Here is a 23,709-nt window from a genome sequence, read left to right as displayed (position 1 = left end):
ATAGAAATAAAAGATTATTTCTAATCAAAACCTGACTCACAAATATAGAAGACAATTTGGTAATGGACAGAGGGGATGGGAGCTGTGGGGCTGGAAGAATGGGGTGAAGGGTTAAAGAAGTACAAATTAGTAACTGATGGATGGTCACAGGGATGGGGAGCACGACATAGGGAATACAATTAGCATTAATACATTGGCTAGGCGGAGGGTCAGGAGAGGGAGGGAGCAATTGAGGGGATCATTTTACTAACTATATAGATGTCTAACCAATGTGCTGTATACTTGAAACTAATTAAAATTAAAAAAAAAAAAAGAAGAAGAAATTTGCCAAAGATGGCAGATCTAGTAAGGGGCAGAGGCCTGAGTCACTGAAAACTATGGGTCCTGAGGACCTAGAAATAGTCAGTTTGTCTCTGGAGCCTAATATTTTCACTTATTTTTTATAACCATAATTTGTCATAAAAAATGACAAATATAAAGAATCTAGTTTGGTGAAAATGGTACATGATATCATAATATCAAAGCAAATCTTTCGAGACTAAAACTCTAAATTAGAGGAAATAATAATTTGGACCTCCCTCTGCCCAAAAGTGCACAAAAACAAACAAAAAACAACTAAGGTAATTGCCTCAGAATGTGTTTTAAGATTCACTCTATTGGTAGTAAAGACTACTAAGGCTAGGTACCTATACAAACTTGCAGAAATCGTATACCCCAGTTTACTCGTGTGTCATGAATATAAAAATGTGGCATAGGTTAAAGATAGATAATAGCCTCCCTCTGCCCAAAAGTGCACAAAAACAAACAAAAAACAACTAAGGTAATTGCCTCAGAATGTGTTTTAAGATTCACTCTATTGGTAGTAAAGACTACTAAGGCTAGATACCTATACAAACTTGCAGAAATCATATATCCCAGTTTACTCGTGTGTCATGAATATAAAAATGTGGCATAGGTTAAAGGTAGATAATAGTACATTCTGATAAAGCTATTAATGGTTAAATGATATATGAGATAGTATATGAGATAATAAATGTGAAAATGCAGTTCCTGATGTCTAATACTCAAAAGTTTTAGCTGTTATAATTACTGCCATCTATATGTTGTTGGAATATGAGAATCAAATGAGATAATAAGTAGAATGCTCTTTAAAATAAATATTGTATTTTTTTATATATCAGATATCAAACTGGTAATTTGGCAAGAGTTTGAGAAAGTGCTTTTAAAATTATTTTTCATCTTTTTATTTCTATTACATAAAAGATAGTATGCAGTCAATATAGTCATGGTCTGGTCCTAAAAGGAGATATTTTCCATTACTCCAGTTGGGAAAAAATTCTTTGGTTTCTAGCAGATATAAAGGAAATAAATGAAATATCTTTAAGCACAAGAAGCTTAGACTTTTATTCTAATTATGTCAAAAACATAATAGAGTAAAAATATTACTAGTTAAATGTTGAAATGAACTGTGGAGAATTTAAGTAAAATAATTTATAGAAGGGGGAGACTGGTATGGGCTGAAGTGGTCTTGGAAGGCTTCAGCTAGGAAACAACTTAAACGGGCTTTGATGGACAGAGAAGTAGAAGAGAGGGCTGACATTTCAGGAAAAATAGAAGATAGAAAATGACAGGTGCAAAGGTATGGAAGCAGTGAGCAAGGCATATTCTAGGGAAAAGAACCCAGACAATAGTTGTGTTAAGGATTAGTAGAAAATGAAGTATGGCTAGAGAATAAAGAGGTCTTTACAATATAGACTGGGTTTGAATTTTATCCTTTTTATCCTACGGAGAGAGTAGGAGGTTATAACTTAATTTAATAAGATATAGACAAGATGAAATTGAAGCTTAAGGTAAACAATTTGACTCTAATGTTTACCAAAGAGAAGAGAGAGGAATTGAGAGTGGAGAAACCAACTGGAAGTCCACATTATTGATCCATGAATTGGCGAGAGCCAGGAATAGGATGGAAGGATTGGGAATAAACAAAAAGTTCCAGTAAAAGTGATTTTTAAAGACAGCATCATATGATTTGGTGACTCATTGCATGTAAGCTGGAGGTGGGAGAGAGAGAGAGGAATTTAAAAACACGAGGGCCATAAGTTGTAGAAAATGAAAATGCTTATGACATTGAGGAAAGTCATGAGGAGAATTTAATCCTACAGTAAAGCTGTAGACTAAATTTCAGTTGACTGTAAAGCAGTCAAGAGGAATTGCCTAATAAGGCAAATGGAAATGTGAGACTGGAAATATGCTGAGGTATCCCTTCTGGAGACCCAGATCTAGAAGTTGACAATAGAGTTGTGGGTTAAAGCAATAAAAATTAATTAACTCTTTGACTGATGGACAAGGCATACAGTTTCAAGGCAGAAACTAAGATGGAGGAGGTTCATCTGAGAAGTGAGAAAAGAGTTAAAGAAGGAGAAAGGAACATGAGTTAGAGAGTATATAAACAGAATGATGTCATTTCAGAAAAGCAAAAAGGAAAGAGACTTTTCAAAAGGGTATCGGTGGAGTCAAATATCAAAGAGATATAAAAGAGAATTTTGGAGATTGAATTTTTGGGGTGGAAAGCCAGTGTAGGATCTCAACAAGATAACAGTCAGGTAGGGAACAGTTCATACGGAGTCTTAAAAGGAATGAGAGGTGAAGAACTAGGAATAGTACTATTGGTTTGACAGAGGAGGGGTTGATGCAAAGACAGTTTTATTTATTAAAAAATATTAGAAACAGAGGAAGATTCCCATGCAGAAGGAGAGGTTGATAATGTGCAAGTTCAGATTATGTAGCAAGATAATTAAGGTATTATTTTTCTCCCTCTATGTTTCCATTCAGCCTCCCATACTCTCTTCCCATGAGTTTAAATCAAGTATCCAGTCTTACTGTTTCCTTACCCAATGGACTTTTGCAGGGCAGAAAACAGAAGGTGCTTAAAGTTGCTTCTCCTATAATCTATAAATATGTGAGTCAGCAAAAAATTATGCAAGTGTCCTTACTGGACAAGAGATAGATAGATACATAGATACATAGATACATAGATAGATATTGATTTTCCTTATACTGAAAAGAGGATTAAGGTCTGGAGTACTGAAATAACATATTACTGATGTGCATTGCTCAGTGGCAGTGCCCTGGAGAGGTGAAGACCTCAGAAGGGTTGACTGTGTGGTACATCTAGGGAAATAGGACCCTGAGCAGAGAAACAAGCACCCTTGGCAAAGTTCTGCTGACCCCCAGCAAGAGAGGCAAGCACCTAAATTGAGGGGACCATGCAGGCTAGGGTAGTAGGTGTCATGGTGGGAGTCATTGAAAACTATGGGTCCCGGGGACCTAATGCTTTGGTGATTTGGAGGTTCAAGCACAGTTTAATGGGTAGCTCCATTAGAATAAAGTCTGATGCTAAATTCCCAACTCAGTGACAGAATTTGGATTTATATTAATTTGTTAAAAGTGAAGAACTTGGGTATTTTTTGCACACTAGAGACTGTGCTTGCAAATTCATACCTGTTGCACACAGACACAGTCTTTTAGGAATAGGAATGGTATGAGTCATAGCTCACACAGGTAGGTAGAGGTGTTACATTTTCGGGGCACTTTTCAATCTAAAATAGAGGAAAAGATAGGCTAGGAGTAGTGGTATGTACTGGAAGATGAAAGTAACAGAGTCACCAGATGGTGGTAAAAGACCTCAGTGTTATCAGTTAGTATGACATGAGAACTAGTGGGGTGGACAGGGGACCCTGGAGCAAACGGAGTCCCAGAATTGACAATGAGCAATGTAATGGGAAATAAATAAGATATGAATGGAAATGTAAAAATCAGCAACAAAGTTTCCATGATGAAAGTATAACTCTTGAAAAATGTTGACTTTCTCTCCAAAGAGTTACATTTTATTGGTCTCTGCCCCCTTAGTAAGAAAAAGCTCTTTAAAGTGACCTCTGGGAGAACAGATAAACCTCAGAGGCTTTGTTATGATTAGCCATGTCTTGGGATTGGGAATATAGGAATTGCTGTCTTCATCTCTTGTAATTATGTTGACAGACATTTGGTGGAGGAGATTCGCTTGTTATAAGCGCATTTTCTTTACAAATGCTGGCTAAAAAATGTATGGATGTATAGGTTGAGAAACTGACTAAATACTAGGATGATACCAAGCTGGTTTACCATTCTAACAGATGTGTAATATCATTTCACACTTTATTTTGCTTACATAAATGTTCTGTAAATTCCAAAATGGTGAACCTGAATGCATTCTTTACCAATCTAGTTCTTTTCTAAGATTAAACATTTAGTTATTTATTGTTATCTGTATGACTATTCATTTATGTCACTTAAAAATACCTAAATCTCTTAGAAGAATGAAAATACCCTAAGTTGAAAAACAATCGCGTTTATTTGGGCATAAATATCCAAATGTATTTTGTTTGAATTCGACTGTTTTCAAACATTATTTCAATAAGAAAAAAATCCCACTTTGGCTCAAATAGAAAGTTGCAAGGCTTGTGATTACATGTTCACATTTTATTGACAAGATTAATATAAAATTTCATTACTTTTGTATGTACCTAGTGCTCGGTATGTAGAAAATGAGTTATGTTGGTTAAATAATAAAACTTTTGTAATCATTAAAAAGTTAATAATATTAAAAGCAATTGATGCAATGATACCATTAATAAAAAAGACAAGCTTCTTTAGCAGAAAAAGGATTAATTTTTGAGAGAAAGCATGACGTGGAAATACTGTATTGTTACAGAACAAATGAAAAATGTTAATGCTAATAATTTATCATGCTCTAATAATCAGTGGTGAGTGATTTGGACACTGGCAAATAAATGCATCATTGAGACTATACATGTAGATATTGTGAATATTTTAAGAAAAGTTGTTGTTGTTGTTGTTGTTGTTGTTGTTGTTGTTACAACATAAGTTAATTATATCAGTAGCTTCCTTTTCTTTTTGTTGGGAAATTAGTACCTCTCTCAAAGACAACTGCCTCTCAAACAGTGTTGTCTTCAGCTCCTGTGGCAAATTAGGAATGTTTCCCAACATTGCATTTAAGGTTTTTACATCTTTGTTGATGGAGAATGTCACAATTTCTGTTAAGTTAAAAAAATAAAAGGGGGGTAGGAAATGTGGAAAAATATTCATGTCAAGGAGAATCAGGAAAATGAAAAAAATTTTGCACAGACCAAAAAATAATCATTGCCTCAATATGATTAAACATAAAACAGAATCAGCAAGTTCCCATGACATCTAAACAACTTAGTTTACTTAGAGTCGGGCAGTTCGAAGTACTGCAATGTTACCAAGTTTCTGCTTCCTCCACTCAGCCCTTCTGTGAACTCATCATGATTGTCTTAATGCTTGCATGGTGGTACTTTTGACTTTCCCTGACACTATTTTGATAGATTACTTACATTTGCACCAAATGGAGTGGGACTCGGTGTGGGAAGCCAATGAAGTCTTGAGCAAGGCCATGTAGACTGGAGAACACACAACACACCCACAAGACATACAATCCCCGTCCCCAAAGAAAAACCAATAGAATTCCACAATCCCAGGAAGAATATGTTATTAACATATGTTCACATAAAAAAATTTATATCTTTATGATGAACTCATGGTATTCTATGTTCATTGTATTTTGTGATCAGAAGTTTGTATCATTTTTAAAATTTTTAAACAAGTCAACATAGTTTGGGGATTACTGGGCTCATTAGGTAACTCTCAAAGTATACATAAACTTTTAAATGCAAATAGGACCACATGTTTATAAACCTCATTTGTTTGTATTCAAAATCTAGTCTGGTTAGTCTGTTCCACTCAGTTAAGCATGAGGGCTTGGACTTGATGGAAGTTCTAGTACTTTCGAAATAAACTAATAAATATTTAGTCCCCACCCTCCACCCCCAAAAGATCTAGGTCCCTCATAATTAGATGAAGGCCAGTCTTCATTCCTCAAATACTAGGCATTGTGTAACTCTTCACATAATACCTATCTCGAGCTGTGGGATGGTCAGAGTCAGTGATTTTAGATGTGTTTTCATTAAGACAAGCAGTTTGAGAAAGGCTTTTCAAAACTGAGGTTTTGAAGGTATTTTTATAGGTTGACTGACTTTGGAGAACAGTTCGTATGCAATACTATTCTACAAAGTAATTGATTATCTGAAAATGAAGGTTTCTTCCTATGCTAAAAATCTTTTCTAAACATTATTTTCTATTTATATGTTCTGGATATTAAACCCTTATCTTGTATATGATTTGCAATTATTTTCACTCTCTTGATAGTATCCTATGATATACAAAGCATGAAAGAACTCTAGTTTAAAAAACAACTGAAGAGCGGGGTCACCAAGATGGTGACATAGGTTGTTCTTGATTTTTTCCTCCCTCATAAAAAGAACACCTAACAACTATTCATGGATAAGATACCACTGAGGGAATCTTAGAATACGAGAGTGAGGCTGAAGTATGCACGGCACCACAGAGATCAAGACCTACTGCATTAGAAGTGTAAGTGGAATGGCTGCATGCTAACTGTATTGCCCTTCCCTCATGCTAGCAGAGTACCATGCTGAAAGGTTTTCCCTGAGCCTACAGTGTAAGCCTAGGGGGGACATCCAACCCCTCAGCATTGTGAGTCACTGAATAGGAGCTCCTACTCTGGTTTCTCTCCAGTTTAAAAATGGACAAAAGACTTGAATAGACATTTTCCCAAAGATATATGAATGGCCAATAGGTACATGAAAAGATGCTCAACTTCACTAGTTATTAGGGAAATGCAAATCAAAACCACAATGACATATCACCTCATGCCTGTTAGATGGCCATCATCAAAAAGACAAGAAATAATAAACGCTGGTAAGAATGTGGAGAAAAGGCAACACTTGTGCACTGCTGATGAGATTGTAAACTGGCATAGCCACTATGAAAACAGTATAGAGGATCCTCAAAACTTGAAAATAGAATTACCACATGATCCAGCAATCCCTCTTCTGGGGGTATACCCAAAGGAAATGAAAACACTAACTTAAAAAGATTTCTGTGCCCTCATGTTCATAGAAGCATTATTTACAATAGCCAAGACATGAAAAAAACCTAAATGTCCATCATCAGATGAGCAGACAAGGAAGTTGTGGTATATATATACACAATGGAATGTTATTCAACCATAAAAAAGCAAGGAAATCCTTCTATTTGTGACAATATGGATAGATCTTGAGGGCCTTGTGCTGAGTGAAATAAGTTAGACAGAGAAAGACAAATACTATATGATCTCATGTATATGTGGAATCTCAAAAGGAAAAATAAAAACAATGAAACTCACAGAAAAAGAGGATTTATGATTATTAGGGTTGGGGATGGGGAATTAATCAAAAGGTACACATTTCCAGTTATAAATAAGTGCTAGGAATGTGATGTAAAATATGATGGCTACAGTTACCACTGCCGTATGATATATATGAAAGTGAATCCAAGAGTCCTCATCGCAAGGAAAACAGTTCTTTTTCTGTTTTTGCTTTTACTTTTTTTGTTACCTATATGAGATGACAGATGTTAACTTATTGCAGTAACCATTTCACAATATATGTAAGTCAAACCATTATGCCATACACCTTAAACTTATACAGTGATATATGCTGATTATATCTCAAGAAAACTAGGAAAAAATAAAATAAAAATTTTTTCAAATAAAAAAAACAACTGAATTCATTTGGATATAAAAATCCAAATAAAAGAGATTTAGTGTCCAGTCTGACTGTTTGCAAAGAATATGTAAATAAGACAAAAAATACCCACTTTGACTGAAGTAGAAAATTACAAGATTTGTGGCTTTGTATTCATGTGGTCTATTGACAATGTCAGATTTGTTGCCTTTTTATGTACCTGGAGTTAGGCAGTGTCAAAGTGAGTTATTGTGTTAATATGATAAAGACTTTATAATAATTTTAAAGTCAAGATTAAAAAGCAATTGATATAATTATACCAATAATAAAAAAGACAAAAAACTTCTTTGGCAAAAAAATATTAACCTGACACAATTTAAAATCCTGAAAGACTCCGTCTTACAGTAAAATGAAAATTTCAAACACTAATAATGATTTTTCATGTTCTAATAAGTGGTGACTATCTTGGACATCACTGAAGGTAAAATCGAGAATACAAATGAATGTATAGCAACTAAATAATTACCATAACATTTAACATAGTATATTTATATCATTTTCTGACACAGATTACACGACAAGATTAAACAAGAACTGCCATAATTGCGATTTCTGTCCTTTATCCTGACTGTTATGGCTTCCTGAATGACTTCCTGCTAGACAGTGATGGCTTCAGTCCCCATAGCAAATTAGAAATTAATTCCACTTAATCTTTAAGATTTCTATATTTTTGTGGATGGAGGATAGCTGGATTTCTGTTAAATTTAAAAAGTGGACAAGGTGGGGTTGGTGTGAAAAAATATTCATATCAAGGAGAATCAGGAAAATTATAATATTTTTTCATACTAGAAAAGGAAAACATTGCCTCAGTATAATTAAACATCCAAACAGGACTGCAATGAGCCCTGTTTTACCTCTTTTGTGGCTTCCCCCTTCTCCCCACCGATCATCCTGGCTGCCAGGAGGTAAAGGGCACCGAGTCTTTCTCAGGTAGGGCTATTTGCTATTCCCACATATTTCCCTCCTTCTAGTGAGATCCCCCATGAGACTCTCTCAAGAAAAGCAAGTTACAAGGGAAAGCCCAAACTTTTAGGCACCAGCAACCTGAGTTAGGGCTGAAAGCTGGCAGACAATGAAGTCTCCAGCCTTATTGTTTCTCCTGTGGACGCTGCTGTTCTGATTGGTCCTCATCCCTAGGGCAACCAAATGGGAAGTGTACATGGGCTGAGGATGAAGGGGTGGGAGCGCTCACCGGTGGGTGGTCCAGGTTCCCGTGCCAGTTTCTCTGGGATAATGGAGCTCTTCCAGAAACGGCGCCCACAGAACTTGTCTGTTGTACTGAGAAGAGGATTGTCACATAATTGCTTAGGGAGAAATTTGAGCGAGAAGACTATAATCTCACTGGGGGAACTGGCTAAGTGGCAACTAGACTTCCAGCAGGTGGGGAATCCCGTATCTGATCTCTCATGCTCTGGGCCTTTCAACCTTCCAGTATAGACTGCATCTGCTTGTGTCTACTGGCTTCCATCTGTGTACCAATCCAAGTTCAGGCAACTTTCCCTGCCTGCTTCCACCAGGATTTTATAGCCCTCGCCTTACCAATTCAACCTTCATACATGGGCGAAAGTGATGTGTCAATGTAGATTCACTGATTGTAACAAATGTACCATTCTGGTGCTGGATTTTGATAATGGAGAGAAGATATACATATGTAGGGGAAGGGAGTATATGAGAAATCTCCATAACATACTCAATTTTGCTCTGAACCAAAGACTGCTCTAAATGATAGTCTATTTTTAAAAAGTCAGTGGCAGCCCACAAAATTTTATTTCATTTAAAATAACATTTTGTAGCATCTTTACTAAGCTGAAATAATGCAATGAAAAATGAAAAATTATTTAAAAATAAATTGAAGTCTGTCAGTTCAATACATCATGATAACCATAAATCATTTCATGTTCCTATACAACTTTTTTTTTTACATCTTGGGAATGTTACTTTACCTAGAGAAGCGTTTAATTTCTTTTGCACCCAGGAAAGACAATGCACAGGAGTAACTGAGTAGTCAATAGAATTAATATACAGTCTACATTGTGAAAGATGAAGTTCTAAATATTTAGCATTTTTTAAAATGACACATTTCATAAATAGTATATCTATTTAACCTAAAAATGCAAAAATTTCCTTTTGAATGTTACATAGTGTTTTTGAATTGTTTTTATTTTATCCTTTGCAATTCTGTGATTAGACAAAATAATTTACTTTAATATTGTTATGGACCAAATGTTTGTGTACCCTCAAATTTATAGTACTTTATTATAGCACCCCAAACTGACAAAGAAACATATCAACTTAGCAGACTAGTTCTAGTTCTAGTTCTAGTTCTAGTTCTAGTTCTAGTTCTAGTTCTAGTTCTAGTATCAGCTTAGTTCTATATAAGGAATAATTGAAGAATGCAGTAAGAATTATTCAGACCATCATTTATGGCATATCTCATATATACTAAGCAAAATCATAGAGGATACAAAAAAGACATGGTCTTCAATTCATGTGGGTCAGAAACTGTTTGGATATATTTCCTGTGGCCTGACCGCCCTCATGCATGAGAACCAAATGAAGCATCTCTAAGCAGACAGAAGGTCGGAAATGAGAAAGGGGGAAAGGATGCACATTTGTTGCATGCTTATTGTGAACTAGGCACTTTAGATGTAGTCTTATGAAGTCCTCACAACTGTCCAGTGAATTGGCCATTCTCCCATTTTACAGAGAGATGAAGTAAGTTGAGAGTGGTCATATAGTTGTGCAGAGCACCTTTGGCTAACACACGTGCCAGATGTGAGCTTACTAGGTCACAGGGAAATCCAACATTCACAGACTTTTGAGTTGCAACCAAAGGCTTTGTATATCCTTAAAAGAAAATTATTGAAAGAAGAAACAAAAGTGCCATGCACATATCTAGCAAGTGCTGGAGCTTGATTTCCTACCCATGACTGGTTTCCGAAGCCCTCTTTCTTTGGTTCCATTGTAACTCTTGGATACAGCTTGAGTTGGAGTTAATCTGCATGTTGAAGGTGAATAAACATTAACTTCTTTAAAAGTCACTGTAGGCACAAGAGCAATAAGCATGAACAATGCTATAGGTTGACTACCTCCTTTCTAGACTCTTCTCCCTTGCTTATCTCAACTTTCTAAGCTGTAAGTTGTAGAAATGAATTCTCAGTGTCTCCTGCAGGTGTAGTGTCCATGTGACATAGTTCTGGCCAAAGCAAAATAAGTACACAGGTGGAGGTTTCTGACAAAATCTTTGCTTTTCTGATCCAGGCACTAAGCCTTCTCTTTTCTCATCCTTTCCCTGCCCTAAATAGGCACACTGAGACCCAGAGTACAGCAATCATTTGGGGACCATGAGGAGAAAGGCCTATATGCTAAGCACAGCTTATTGGAAAGGTGGGAAGATACTGCTGCTATCATTTCCATGCTAGACAGGGTTGGATGTTTACTCTATAGGTGTTTTAAAGGTTCTCTCATGGGGTTTTATATTATTTACAAAGAACACAATCCTAACTGATAAATATATATAAAAGGTAATTTTTTTATACAAGAGATAAATTAAGCGTACAATCATTAGTTTCTCATGAGAGTTTTAGGAAGACTTTAGTACCACAAAAATTAGATATCTTAACAATGTCAACTGGGTATTTAAGTGTTTATAGTAGATGGTTAATCACAGATTATATTTGTCCCACTAAAAAAGTGACCATATCATCAGAGGTGATGAATGCAGATTCTGGACCGGGGCCCTGCCTCCAGGGCTTTTGTGGAGGAGCAGATGAGGGACATGGGCCAGGACAGAGTCTGGGGAGATGCCTCCAAGGATGCCTCTTTGTCTTGTCTAGGCTGTAGATTTTCTGGTCACTGCCCTTGTTCTCCTGGGTTGGACTTTCCATTTCAAATAGCATTCTTCTTGGCTTTGTCCAAGATGTCATATGGCCGCTGAGATTCTGCAGCCATTTATGAAGTTTTACAAGTTGGCCTTGGTGAGAACTTAATAAACCTTAGAGGTCTGGTTATTATTAATCATGTATAGGATTTGAAATATGGCAGTTGCTGTCTTAACCTCTTTAAATTCTATTTACAGACTATTTACAGAGATTTACCTGCTATTTGAGTGCATTTTCTATAAATGCTGTCTGATATTTTATGTGTGTGTAAGTTGAAAGAACTGGCTAAATACTAAGATAACTTTGTTAATTTACTATTCTAACAAGTTTTCATATCAATTCACAATTACTTTGTTACAGAAATGGTTTGTAAATTCTAAAATAGTTAATATATATTCCCTTGCTAAACCAGTTCTTCTATAATATGACACTGAGTTGTTCATCCTCTTCTACATATTTCTATTCATTTTCTTCCTTAAAAAATATAATTTACTTTTCAATGTCTTAGATGGTAGAATTAAGAGAAAAAGCCTAGTTTGAAAAGTGCTTGAGTTTATATAGCCCCAGCTGAATTAAATTGCTTTTGTGTCCAACTGATTGCTTGCAATTATTAATTCAATACAACACACAAATCTTTTAAGGTCTATTAGAAAAGCCTAAATTTTATGACTTTTATATACCTGATATAAGAAGTAGTATCAATAAAAACATTTTGGTCCACTTTATATGCCTGGTGTTAGGCATTGTGTAAGTTGAATTATTTTTCATTTTTTCTTTTGCTATTAATTTGTTTAATATTAAGTAGTGAAAGAATATTTGGATATTGGGTCTAGAGGAAAAAGTGAGTGACAGGTAATAATTTATCAGATACAAATTTCAAAAACAGACTTATCCATTCTCACTAATGCGAGACAGAGTTTTACTAAGCTATCTATTTAAAAACAATTTTTTTAAGTTGAGTTGAATGTAAAGTGATAAAGATTTTATTGTCATTTTAAGTTAACAGCATTAAAAAAGCAATAACATAATTAGTCCATTAATAAAAAACAGAAATACTTTTTAGCATAAAAGTATTTATTAGCAGAAACTACAATAATGCAAGGAATGTTTTCTTACACACAAAATTAAAAACCCAAACGTTACTAATAATTATTCATATTCTAATAATCAGTGGGGGTGAGGGAGGCATCGATGAATGTGAATGCCTGTGAGAATACAAACGATTATTAGGTGAAATACACAATTAACTTTATCTTAGCAGTACCTAGTTAGCTCTTTTCTGGTGCAACCAAAATTACAACACTTATTAGCTATGCCAGCCTTGTTTCTTTTTGTAGTGAAATGTTTAGCTGAGGCTATCTTTTTTAATTCTGAAAGACTTTTGTCTTCTGTTTCGCTTTGTCGATTAATGATAATTTCCTTAAATTCTTCAGAGTTAAGATTTGAATTCTTTAATGCAGCTTGTTGTAGCTCTTTCAATGGTGCCAGCCTCTCAGAAAGTGCTGTGTTCAGCTGCAGGAATGAATTCCAACATGTTTAAGGTTTTTGCATCTTCGGTGATGGAGGACGGCATGATTTCTAAATTAAATAAAAGGGGGAGGAGAAAATATTTATGTCAATGAATATTAGGAAAACCACAAAAATTTGCAGACATAAAGGAAAGCATTGCCTCAATAGAATTAAACATCAAAACAATCAGCAAGTATCTTGATACCTAAACAATTTAGTTTATTATAGTTGGGGAGCCTAAAATACTACAACATTACCCAGGTTCTGCTTTAGTCCACTCAGACTCTCTGTCATCTCTCCTTGTGTCCCTTTAATGCTTTCATCAAAGCACTTTGACTCTACCTGACATACTTGAAGTCATCTTAATCATCGAAAACACTCAGTTTAATCACAGATTAATTTCTCTTACCTAATTTTTTTCCATTACTAAGTAAATTCTGAGTTATGATAATAACCCTTCAATAGCACATTAATTATTTTAAACTGTTAGATGTTCTAGGGTGGAATATTACTGCTTCCAGATAAAGTTTAAAAGGCAGAATTTCCAACTGCTCTGATCTATTAAGCAGGAGATACCAGTTCCTGACATTCCTCATACTTCTACTATTTAACAATTCTCCTCCCCAGAGTATTTACTCCAAATCAATTGTACTTCACATTAAATAGAGAAATGGGTTAAAAGAATACTAACCAAAAAAATCACTGGCTTTAGGAACAGATTAGTATCTGTTGTGTGAATGTACTGACTAATGTACCATGTACGGGTTTTGTTCCAATGTTGTGGATCATGTACTATATAAGTTCCATGTGTTCCCTAAGAAGGGAGCTATAACTCTGTGAAAGTTTTCATTGCTACTTAAACTTAGCCTCCAATTTGCCTTTATAAATGCTTATGACTAATAGTGTTTTTTAAATATTCCAGATTTGAGCTGCATTCGATTCTGAGATTTTGCTTTGAAAGATAAGCCACTGCAGCTTCCAAATGCTGGGTTTTTTGTTCTTTTCAGCTGTGTTTGTCTGAAGGGCAAACGTCCCTTGACTCTCTGTCTCCTTCAGTTTCTCCCATAGGCAATCAGGCCCTTTTCTTTCTTTTCAATCCCTTCTCTCACAAATGAACTTCGAGACCCAGTTCAAAGAGGTGGGAGGCTAGGCTCTCCCCTTTGGTGAAATTTACAAATAAAATTAAAATTAATATAAAAGAGGAAGTTTTCGATGGCGTGGGCCATAGCCAAGCTTTTTTACAAAGGAGAAGAGTCTTTAAATCTATGGCCCTTCATGTTTACCACTCCGGGGTCCTATGGGAAGCCTCTGAGTTCTGCCCCATGCCCCTCAGACAAGCTTCATTACTAGCTCACACCTATTTGGCCCCTGTCCTGCCAGTCAAGATGCTCCGTCCATTTTCCCCAGCCACCAGCACTCCCGCGGTCCGGTCCACATACCTTGATTCTGAGGTCCGGCCCCAGTGAGCCCTGCCTCTTGCGGGCCTTTGGGCATCCCTACTTCCTCTGTAGCTTCTCCCTTTTCTCCACCCGGTCACCCTGGCTGCCGCGAGGTGAGAGATACCAAGTTCCCTCAGGTGAAACCGTTTGCTGTTCCCGCTGCTTTCCCTCCCTTTGGTGAGATCCTCAGTGAGGGCCTTCCCAGAAAAGCAAGTTACGAGGGAAAAGCCCAAACTTTTAGGCACCCGCAGCTTCAGAGTCTGGGCTGAGCTCAAGCAGTCAATGAAGTCTGGAGCCCAGCTGTGTGGGCTGCCGCTCCAATTGGTCAGCAGCCCGACGGCAACCAATGGGAAATGTGGAGCGGCTCCGGGCGGGAGCTCTCACCTGCAAGCGGTACAGATGCCCGCGCATTCCGCTTCAGGCTCGGATCCATTCTCCCCACTTTGGAAGAGCCGCAGAGTTTGATCCAGAGACGAGCTAATTCTCCGCCGCACATCTTAATCATGTCTTCGCCTTGGACCTCTCTGGGAAGTTGGCTCAGTAGCAGCCAAACTCCTAGAAGGTGGCACAAGAACAGGTGCGGCATCCCGGACACAATCTCCCCTGTTCTGGGCGTTTTAGCCTCTGTCTCCTGCTGGCCTCTGACTGTGTGCCAATCCTGGACTTCTGGCTGCTTTCTCTTGGCTCCACCAAGCTTTTATAGCCCTTAGACTACCATTTAGATCTTGAGTCAGTGGTCTAAACTCCGCCCCTCCCTTTCCCCACCCACCTCCTTGCAATCCAGCACCTACACCCCTCACTCCCAGCTTAGGTTTATCCTTCTCACCTTTCCTCCATTTGTCCAACCTTCTTGGCCCTTTTCTGGTTGTATTTTTTCTCTTTTCTTATCCTCAAGCCATTTTGCATACTTATGGAAAGTTCTTCAATATTTGAAAACTTTCCTTAATTATAAAGCTAGGCAGGGCCATTGCACTAAATTATGTCAACAAAAATAAAATAGAAATCATTCATATTCATATTCTCATAATCCAGTGTTTTCCAGTGTGAACATTTGCAGCATAACCTTCTAATCTAAATAAGATTATAGTTAGATTAATTGGTATCGGGCATATTAATCCATAAATATATAATGAGTGAATAGATTAATTGTTGACAAGAGAGGGAGAACTGATGAATATTTATTAAAATCCTCGCAAAAACATTAAAATTCTCAATGCATCACTTTAGGCTTGCACAATATCTTAAGTTTACCAAGAACTTTTCCACTGACTTTCCTTCAACTCCTCTGGGAGGTAGTTTGATAATAACTGGCTAATTGAGTAGTTTAAGATTGTATTAAGATTTACTTGAGATTGTATCCTATATCTCTAGAGATGGATGAACACACACAAGTGCACGAGCACACACACAAGCACACACTCACACATGAACAACCAAAACAGAAAAGACAAGGGAAAAAGGCAATGAAATCTCACAATTCCAGGAAGAAAATTTTGGTAGCACAAGTTACAAAAATCATATTACATATATATATATTTATATTTATATACACACACAGTCCTTGCAAAAAAATAATACATTTGCAAAGCTGTCCTTCAAAGTAATTGCTTGTTCAAAATGTAAATTTTTTGGGGGGGACTAACGTTTTATTTTACGTAGGTGGTCTTAGAGTTCCCGCAGCTGTCTAGTTAGGTGGCCATTCTCCCATTTTACAGAGAGAGAAAGCAAATTGAGAGTAGTCAAGTAACATGTGCAACTTTGTCTAGCACACGTGCCAGATACGTGCGCTTACTCTACTCTTAAGGTAACAGGCAAATGCAGGATTTACAGCCTTTATAGGCACAACTGAAAGACATTTTGTGTTCTTAAAACAAATAACAAAACAAACCTTGTTAAAGATATGTACACATAGGCATTTCATATTCTTAAAACAACAATAAAAACCCCCGAAGAATCATTTTAAAAGACAAAACTAAATATGTGCCCCAACAGCCAGTTCTAAATATTTTTGAAATTACTTATGCCATCCATTTAGGGACTGGTAAATAATTTGATATTATAAATTTGACTAATACGTTCAATGCCTATTTCAATAGTCTCTCAGCTGCAGTTTGCCTTCACCTCTGAAGGGACACACACTCATTTACCTATGGGGTACCTTAGCAGCCTTGCCATCCTATACAGTCTTTTCAAGCAAGATATCACTTATGTCCATCTTTCTCTAGGAGCACAGATATGACATCACATTGACAGTTTGACATACTCACTAAGAACACACAAATACTCACGAAGGAGCTCACAAAAAGAGGACAGGCCATTTCCCCATACATGGTGCAAGGGCCCTACCACCTCTGTTAAATTCCTGAAAATTATGTGGCATACAGGGCTGCTCCATCACTGACACTGTCAAGAAACAGCTATTGACCCTCTTTACACCCACAATGTTGATATAAGTCCAACGTCTTTTAGATCTTGTTGGGCTGTAGAGGCAATAGTCTATATTTACAACTTTTACATAATCTCACTGATGTTATAACAAATCAGCCCACTAGGAGTGGGGCCCGTTCCAACAAAAGGCCCTAGAATCTATCTAATTAGAAATCAAAGGGCACTCCTGTTAGTGCCCTCCACGCTACCTTCTCTGTAGAAGCTTCAGTAACTTTTCTCATGCCTCCTGGAGTCTATGGACCATTTAAGATGGCCATAAGTTGCCTATGGACTTCTGATGCAAGAAACTACCCTCCAAAAGCCCTGCCTTATACACCATTAAAACAGCAATAGCTATTAACTTAACCTAGTTTGTCAATGGGAGAAGTGTGATCATCCAGCCACAAAAAAGGGATTATGGTGTCCAGCAGGTAAAGGAGGGTGCTGACACTTTAAAGGCAAAAGTTAATATTGAAGTACAGTTGGCTTCAGAACTAGCCATTGCTGCAATCAAAAAAAAAAAGATGTTGTTGTTACTACAGCCTTCTGATACAAGAAATGTGGAAATTTTGTGCAAATCTGTTCCATTCTTTCTGAGGAGACAACACATTCCAAAATGAATGCTTCCACTTGAAGCCCCAGTCCCCCATATTACACAGATCCAAAGAATCGTGGTTACCTGGCAGATCTTGCCAAATTTCCTGAAGCAAGACGAACTTGCCAAGAAGCATAGATACATTTTACCTGATATCACTAAAGATGAACTCTTAAAAAATGCTTAGTACTTGAAAGGATTCAAAACAGATTTTCTTTGGTCTTGCTCCTGGATGGGTGATGAATAAGGCAGATAGGAAATTCCTAAAATATATAGATCTGAATCTCCTCAAGTATTACAGCTCACGAATTCCCTTCCAAGAAGGCAGAGTTGTAAACAAGTACTGGAAAAGAGAATGAAAATATTTCTCAGTGCATTTTCTTAATTTGTAATTCTCTAGATTTTTTTGATGTTTTCTGTGTAATAAGCTCTCTTTGTCCCCCTCCATTCTTCCCTCTTTCACTTTCCCTCTTTCCTTGTCCCCCACCATCTAAAATTAAACATGCAGTAAGTAAGGACTGTATAGAGGATCTGAATCTGTGGGTTCTAGCGCAAAGATACAAGCTTTTTGGTGATCTGCCAAAGGAAAATTTAACTTTTAAAATATTTCTAGTCGATTTTTTAAATAATCTTTTTACCCAGCTCTTGTCTAGTTGTTGAATATCAGAATGAATGTGCAAATGGAATGAGACTGATTTGTAGGCCTGCTCAGGCAAGGTTAGAACGGTTGCTAGTGAACTGATGCCCCCTTCTTCTTCAGGAGCCTCAAGGAAGCTCTGCTACCCAATGTTAAAATGGTAATCCTTCAACTCAAGATGATTAAGATGTGGGATGTGAGTTTAAGGTTTCAGACTAGTGAATGGTTTCTAAGCAGTATGATATTTGCTAGCAGAATTGCAACAAAAATTCCAAGCGAATCTATTTTGTCAACTCTAACGCACAGACAATGATTTAGTCATTCTTGAAGAAAGTAAGTGTTCTAATTGTAATTAATATACATTTACTTATTTCATAGATATTGAAGACTTCTGTCTTTCAGTCATTTTACATGATGTTGAGAAAACAGTTCAGTGAGTATATAAGCCATTAAACAATTGGTAATGTGAAAATTAATGTAAAAGATTCAACAAGTAGCTTATTTAGCTTTACAAAGATATGTTGTATCTAAACTGTAAGAAAGCTCAGTTTATCTTGATGTAATTAGATCTTGAATAAATCATGATAATTTTTACACAGTAGAAATGAAGTGATTCCTGGCTATGTATTTTCTTAAAATAAAAAAATTTAAAAACCTAAAAAAAAAAAAAGAGCTAATGTCAGTAATAATAAGAATATGCTAATTAATATGGTGAAAATGTGTATTATAGAAAGGGAAACGTATTTTATAACTTGTCTAAGGTTCTAGACAATTTTCATTATTAAATTCATTGGAGTGACATAGGTTAATAACATTCTATGAGTTTCGAGTGCACAATTATAATCATCTGTAATTGCATTGTGTGCTCAACACCCAAAGTCTAATCTACCTCTGTTACCCTATATTTGACCCCCTTTACCCTCTTCATCCTCCCGTCATTGCCCTTCCTCTCTGATAACCACCCTTCGGGTGTCTATCAGTTTGTTCGTTTTGTTTGTTCTTTGCTTTGACCTTGAATTCCTGCTCTCTGCTCACTGGCATTGCCAGAACAACTCACTGAAGTACTTTTCTCCAATCAGCATAAATATCCTTTTGTGAAATCCTCTATATACATATTCTAAATAAAACGATCTGGCTTATAAAATTAATACCATTACCATATAATTTAAAAGTAATTTTGTTTCGCAAATTTTAAATATATGTATTAGTCAGGTAAAAAATGTTAAAATTCATTTATTTCACTCTCCCCTTCTATTTCTGAATAATTTCTTGCTAAATCCATTAGAGGGGCAGAACAAAGGAGGTATCCATGCTGGCTATTTGAACTTTCCTTTTCCTAAAACATTCCTATTCTAGTAGGAAATTGATATCTCTGCTTGAATTGCTGAAGAGAACTTATGAAAGTTAGAAGTTGATTAGACCTCCACTTTGCCTGCCTCGTTAGACTTTCAGGCTGTTTCAAAGGTAGTGGGCTTGTCTTCAGCCTCCAGTTCAGACAAGGAAACTGGATGGAGAGTCAGTCTAGTACCCTGTGTTTCTCATGGCTACTGAATTCAGAGAAGTAACTATCTAGAGGCACAAGTTGTATCAAACCCCAGGTATATTTTTATTATTGCTACTTTGAAATAGGTAGCATTAGTTGGACTTCTTTCAAAATTTTTAGTTTCTTGAAGATGAAAAGAATAGCATTCCAGAGGCCAAGTTTTCTCCAGAATATTTTAAGAAGATGTGATATTGTCAAGTATCTCAGAATCTATATGGGGTTCCTAGTTTCTCTCTCTCTCTCCCTCTCTTGCTCTTTTTCAAAATCACTTTGGTGGATAGAGTAGGTGCTACCTTCTACTTAAATCAGATATTTATCAGCAGAAAATTAACGGTATAGGAATGGTGGGAAGGAAAAACAGTCCTCTGTATTCCTCAAAGCCCAATCATATTATGCTAATGTCCTGATAGCTTTTCAGAGGCCTCCCTTATCACATTTCAAGGTACTAATATCACTAATCCTTTGATTTACACATACATTGAACAGTTGTTTCCTTATAGTCTTTTGAAACCCTCAGCAAGCTAGAATTCCAGATTATCAATCTTCCCTAGGACATGACTTCACATAGTCACATCATGAATTCTGTACTAACACCAAATGAAATGTCAAAACATTTGGCATTCAGGCTCGGGGTCTGCCTGTCTCTCATGTCCAGGCAGAGCAGAAAACATCTACAGCGTGCTGCTGACCACAGAGGAAATCCTCCAGGAGAAAAAATAAACTGAGATTAGCAGTCTATTATTCAACACTAAGACAATTGTAGACTGAAAAATCGTGAACTAGAAATGTCTTCTAAACCCCAGACTCAGGGACGCCGCTGAGTATCAGTGTATATAGGTTTCCAGTTGCTTTTATCAGTGGTCGTGATGAATTTATGTTGCTCCAGCCAACTTCTTACAGTCATCCAAGTAGCCAGAGGAACAAATTAGCACAGCAAAAACAAAAACGAAAGCAAAAACAAAAACAAAAACAAAAAACTGGCCTGTGAGGGGATCCCATGGGTGACTTTGGTTCCTGGGGAGTTCAGCTCCCCCAACCAAGCCAGTCACTGAATTCTGGAAGCCATTCTTGAGCTGTTTACTGTGAGAGGCATTTAAGTCAGCTCCATCCCTTCATGAAGACTGCTCTTCCTCAGCTCTCTTATTTTCTAGATCTTTCTCACTCCCTCTCCTCTGTCCCTAGGCAGTCTGGGCTTCCTGGTACACCTGCAACCCAAGTACTGCTCCAGTCTTCATAAACTCCATGACTGACCCAAAGTTACTGGTAGAAAAATCAGCAGAGATGCTAAATAGTCAGGCCTGAATATCAGAAACTGCTTTCTGCAAACTGGACAGTTGATAGTATGCAGGTTATTTCTGAAATCTCCTGTAGGCATCCACAAGGCCAAACCTAAGAGAGCGTTTCCACCACTCTTGCAGAACAGGCACTCTCCAAGGCCAAGAGACACCACAACGCCTGAGTAACAGGCCTTATATTTTCCAAGCAAGAGTTTGTTCCTTTTCCTAAAGAGAAGAGCAGAAAAACTATCTAGGTTCTGGCTAGTGTCTCTGAAATATCACATTTGAGCATATATATATTAAAACTGTTGAAGTCTATAAAATATAGTATCAAATTCAGATTGCTTATATTCTTATTGCCTACTTTCTACACACATTTTAGGATAAGTTACTGATGGAAACAAATTGATACAAATATATCAGGGGCCTGAACAATCTCAGTAGTGGTGACATACATTTCGTGGAATTCTGCCAAACAAAGGAACTGAATAGGCTGTGGGCAAAGCAATGAGGGAGTGTTAAAGAATGAAATATGTTAAATATTAATAATTCAGACATGGTACTGTATATTCTGCAAAAGAAAATTAACAGTAATACGCTAACGAATTTTATCTCCAAAGAGATAAGTGCACTGCCAAAGTATTCCAGTAACAGTGGAAGGCTGTGAACAAGTACCCAAAACACCTAGCCTTGAAGATCCCAAGGTTGCAATGGCTTTCACAGATGACTTCTTTTGCCAGAGGTCCAGAAAGAACTTGCAGCATGATCACCTGCCTGTTCAACTTCCACTCTAAGCAGCAAACTTTAAGGAGCCAAAAAAGAGTTGCCAGTGGGGAAGGGGAGCACAGAAGAGAAACATGTTAAATGTAAACTTAAAAGACAGTAAAATAGAAATCAACTCCCATTCAAATCTCAGAAATGTGGACAAGTCCCCAGAAGTAGTTGTTAGATTTAAAAATTGAACATATCTCATTTCCAAAAAAATACAATACATAGAAATTTCAGAGATAATTGGAAAAATCGTCAGAGAAATGCTCGATGAAAATCAAGACATTCAATTTAAACATCTCAGGGCTGAAACACAACCTTTTATCCATTCAGGCAACAATGCTTCTTGCTTCTTAGCAGAAATGCAATTGGTCAAGGACATCAAATGGCTTTACAGAGCAAGATTTTGAACTTTCCTTCTGGGCCAAGGATAGGCCTTTGAAGATTCAAGCAGCCCTGCAAGGCCTGAGAACAGTAGATTCCAAAGTTTCCAAAGTCTTGGCCCTTCCTTCCCAGATACAAGATCAAACACACAAAATCTGTCAGGCTACATTTTACATTTGAAGTATAGAAACATATTTTAGATACTCTTATGGCATTTATTTATTAAAATGTTCTCTGACAAGATTTCACATTAGCTTAAAATTCAAATCAGTCCTTACATTTCTTTACTGAGGTCTCCCCTCAGCATATCACATAAGAACACCTTCTCCAGTAATCTGTGTTACCAGCATCCATTCCGCGAGCCCCATGGTCAGCCTCTTTGTTCTCTAGGTGAACCAACTAGATGTTAATGTTGCTCTGCTACAAAGTAAAAGCTCCTAACTCAAATTTACTGGCAAAGGAGTGAAACTTATACAAAGTGACTTTAAGAAGAAGACTCTTTGCTTATGAAAAGAAACCAGTGAGTCCTCTACGAATAATAAAAGGAAGTATTTTACATAAAATACAATAAAAGTGAAGAATTTGGATGTTGCTTTACTGGTCCAGGTTGTTAATACTCTTGTTCCTCCTGTGGGCCCCCTCCATCAGGCATCACAAAGCCTTCATCTATAGCTTAATGTCCACAATCCTCTGTGATATGGAGTTGTTTTCCGCCTTGTTCCCCGAGCAAACAGTTCAACGATCCTTGGCTTTCCAAAGTAGAAATCTCTCTCTCTATTCAAGTCTTCAACAGTAAGTTTTAATATGTTGACCTGCTGTACCAGTTCTGCGGCTTTGTCATCCAGGTTGCCTACATCAGGATTCTTTCTCGCCACACCCAGGCCAGCCTTAGAGGTTGCAGTAGTTCTGTGTGTTGCAATGGGCCTCTGTGGAGCTGCACTGCTAAAGCTGAGAGGTTTCTTTGCTTTGTTCGGAGCCGGCGCAATAAGGGAGGAAGCCATTTCTTGACTTTGTCTGGCAGCTACAGAGTCATAGTCTTCCATCACCGTTTGCATCAAAAAACTTCTTGAACCACTCACTGAATGAATTCAAAATTGTCCTGATATTTTCCTTTTACTAATTTGTCCACAAGAATTATTTTGTCAACACCCGTCCTCTTAAAACCTGCTTGTAGCATTTTTAAGTTTTGGATGTGTTTGAGTTCAAGCTTAGCTTGGAATTTCACTTTCTTTCTTCAAGGCAATGGAGCCAGGGAACAGCATATCCATAAGTTGACAACAGGCAGCCCCTGAACACAACTGTTTGATCTTTGTCAAATATGACTGATGAGACTCATTGATCCAGGCCAGCAGTTTATGTCGACTTAGGTTATCGCTGGTGATGACACTGAGTATATGTTCACTGCCATCTTCCATTCTCAACGGAACTGTGTCCATTGCACATGCTGGCTCTGGTTCCCTCTTCATCTCATTCAAACTGTCCTACCCAGCTCGCTCATGCAATGACTTTACTTGCTCCCCACCCC

The 23,709-nt window shown here is 37.1% G+C and overlaps 1 protein-coding gene and 2 pseudogenes across 1 annotated transcript; 1 reads left to right on the top strand and 2 right to left on the bottom strand.

Annotated features, from left to right (window-relative positions):
- Positions 1-12,674: 12,674 nt before the first annotated feature.
- Positions 12,675-15,286, bottom strand: LOC102886437 (prorelaxin). The gene is given in 3 exon segments (XM_015594452.2): positions 12,675-13,121; positions 13,123-13,183; positions 14,938-15,286. Coding segments are annotated over 3 exon segments (525 nt in total). The 5' UTR covers positions 15,140-15,286; the 3' UTR covers positions 12,675-12,859.
- A 1,347-nt stretch (positions 15,287-16,633) lies between these two features.
- LOC102886187 lies at positions 16,634-18,633 on the top strand (annotated as a pseudogene).
- Positions 18,634-22,559: 3,926 nt separating this feature from the next.
- LOC102881574 lies at positions 22,560-23,592 on the bottom strand (annotated as a pseudogene).
- Between the last annotated feature and the right edge of the window lie 117 nt (positions 23,593-23,709).

This window comes from Pteropus alecto, unplaced genomic scaffold (genome assembly GCF_000325575.1).
Source record: "Pteropus alecto unplaced genomic scaffold, ASM32557v1 scaffold95, whole genome shotgun sequence".
Taxonomy (NCBI): Eukaryota; Metazoa; Chordata; class Mammalia; order Chiroptera; family Pteropodidae; genus Pteropus; species Pteropus alecto.
This window is presented reverse-complemented; position numbering and strand designations above follow the sequence as displayed.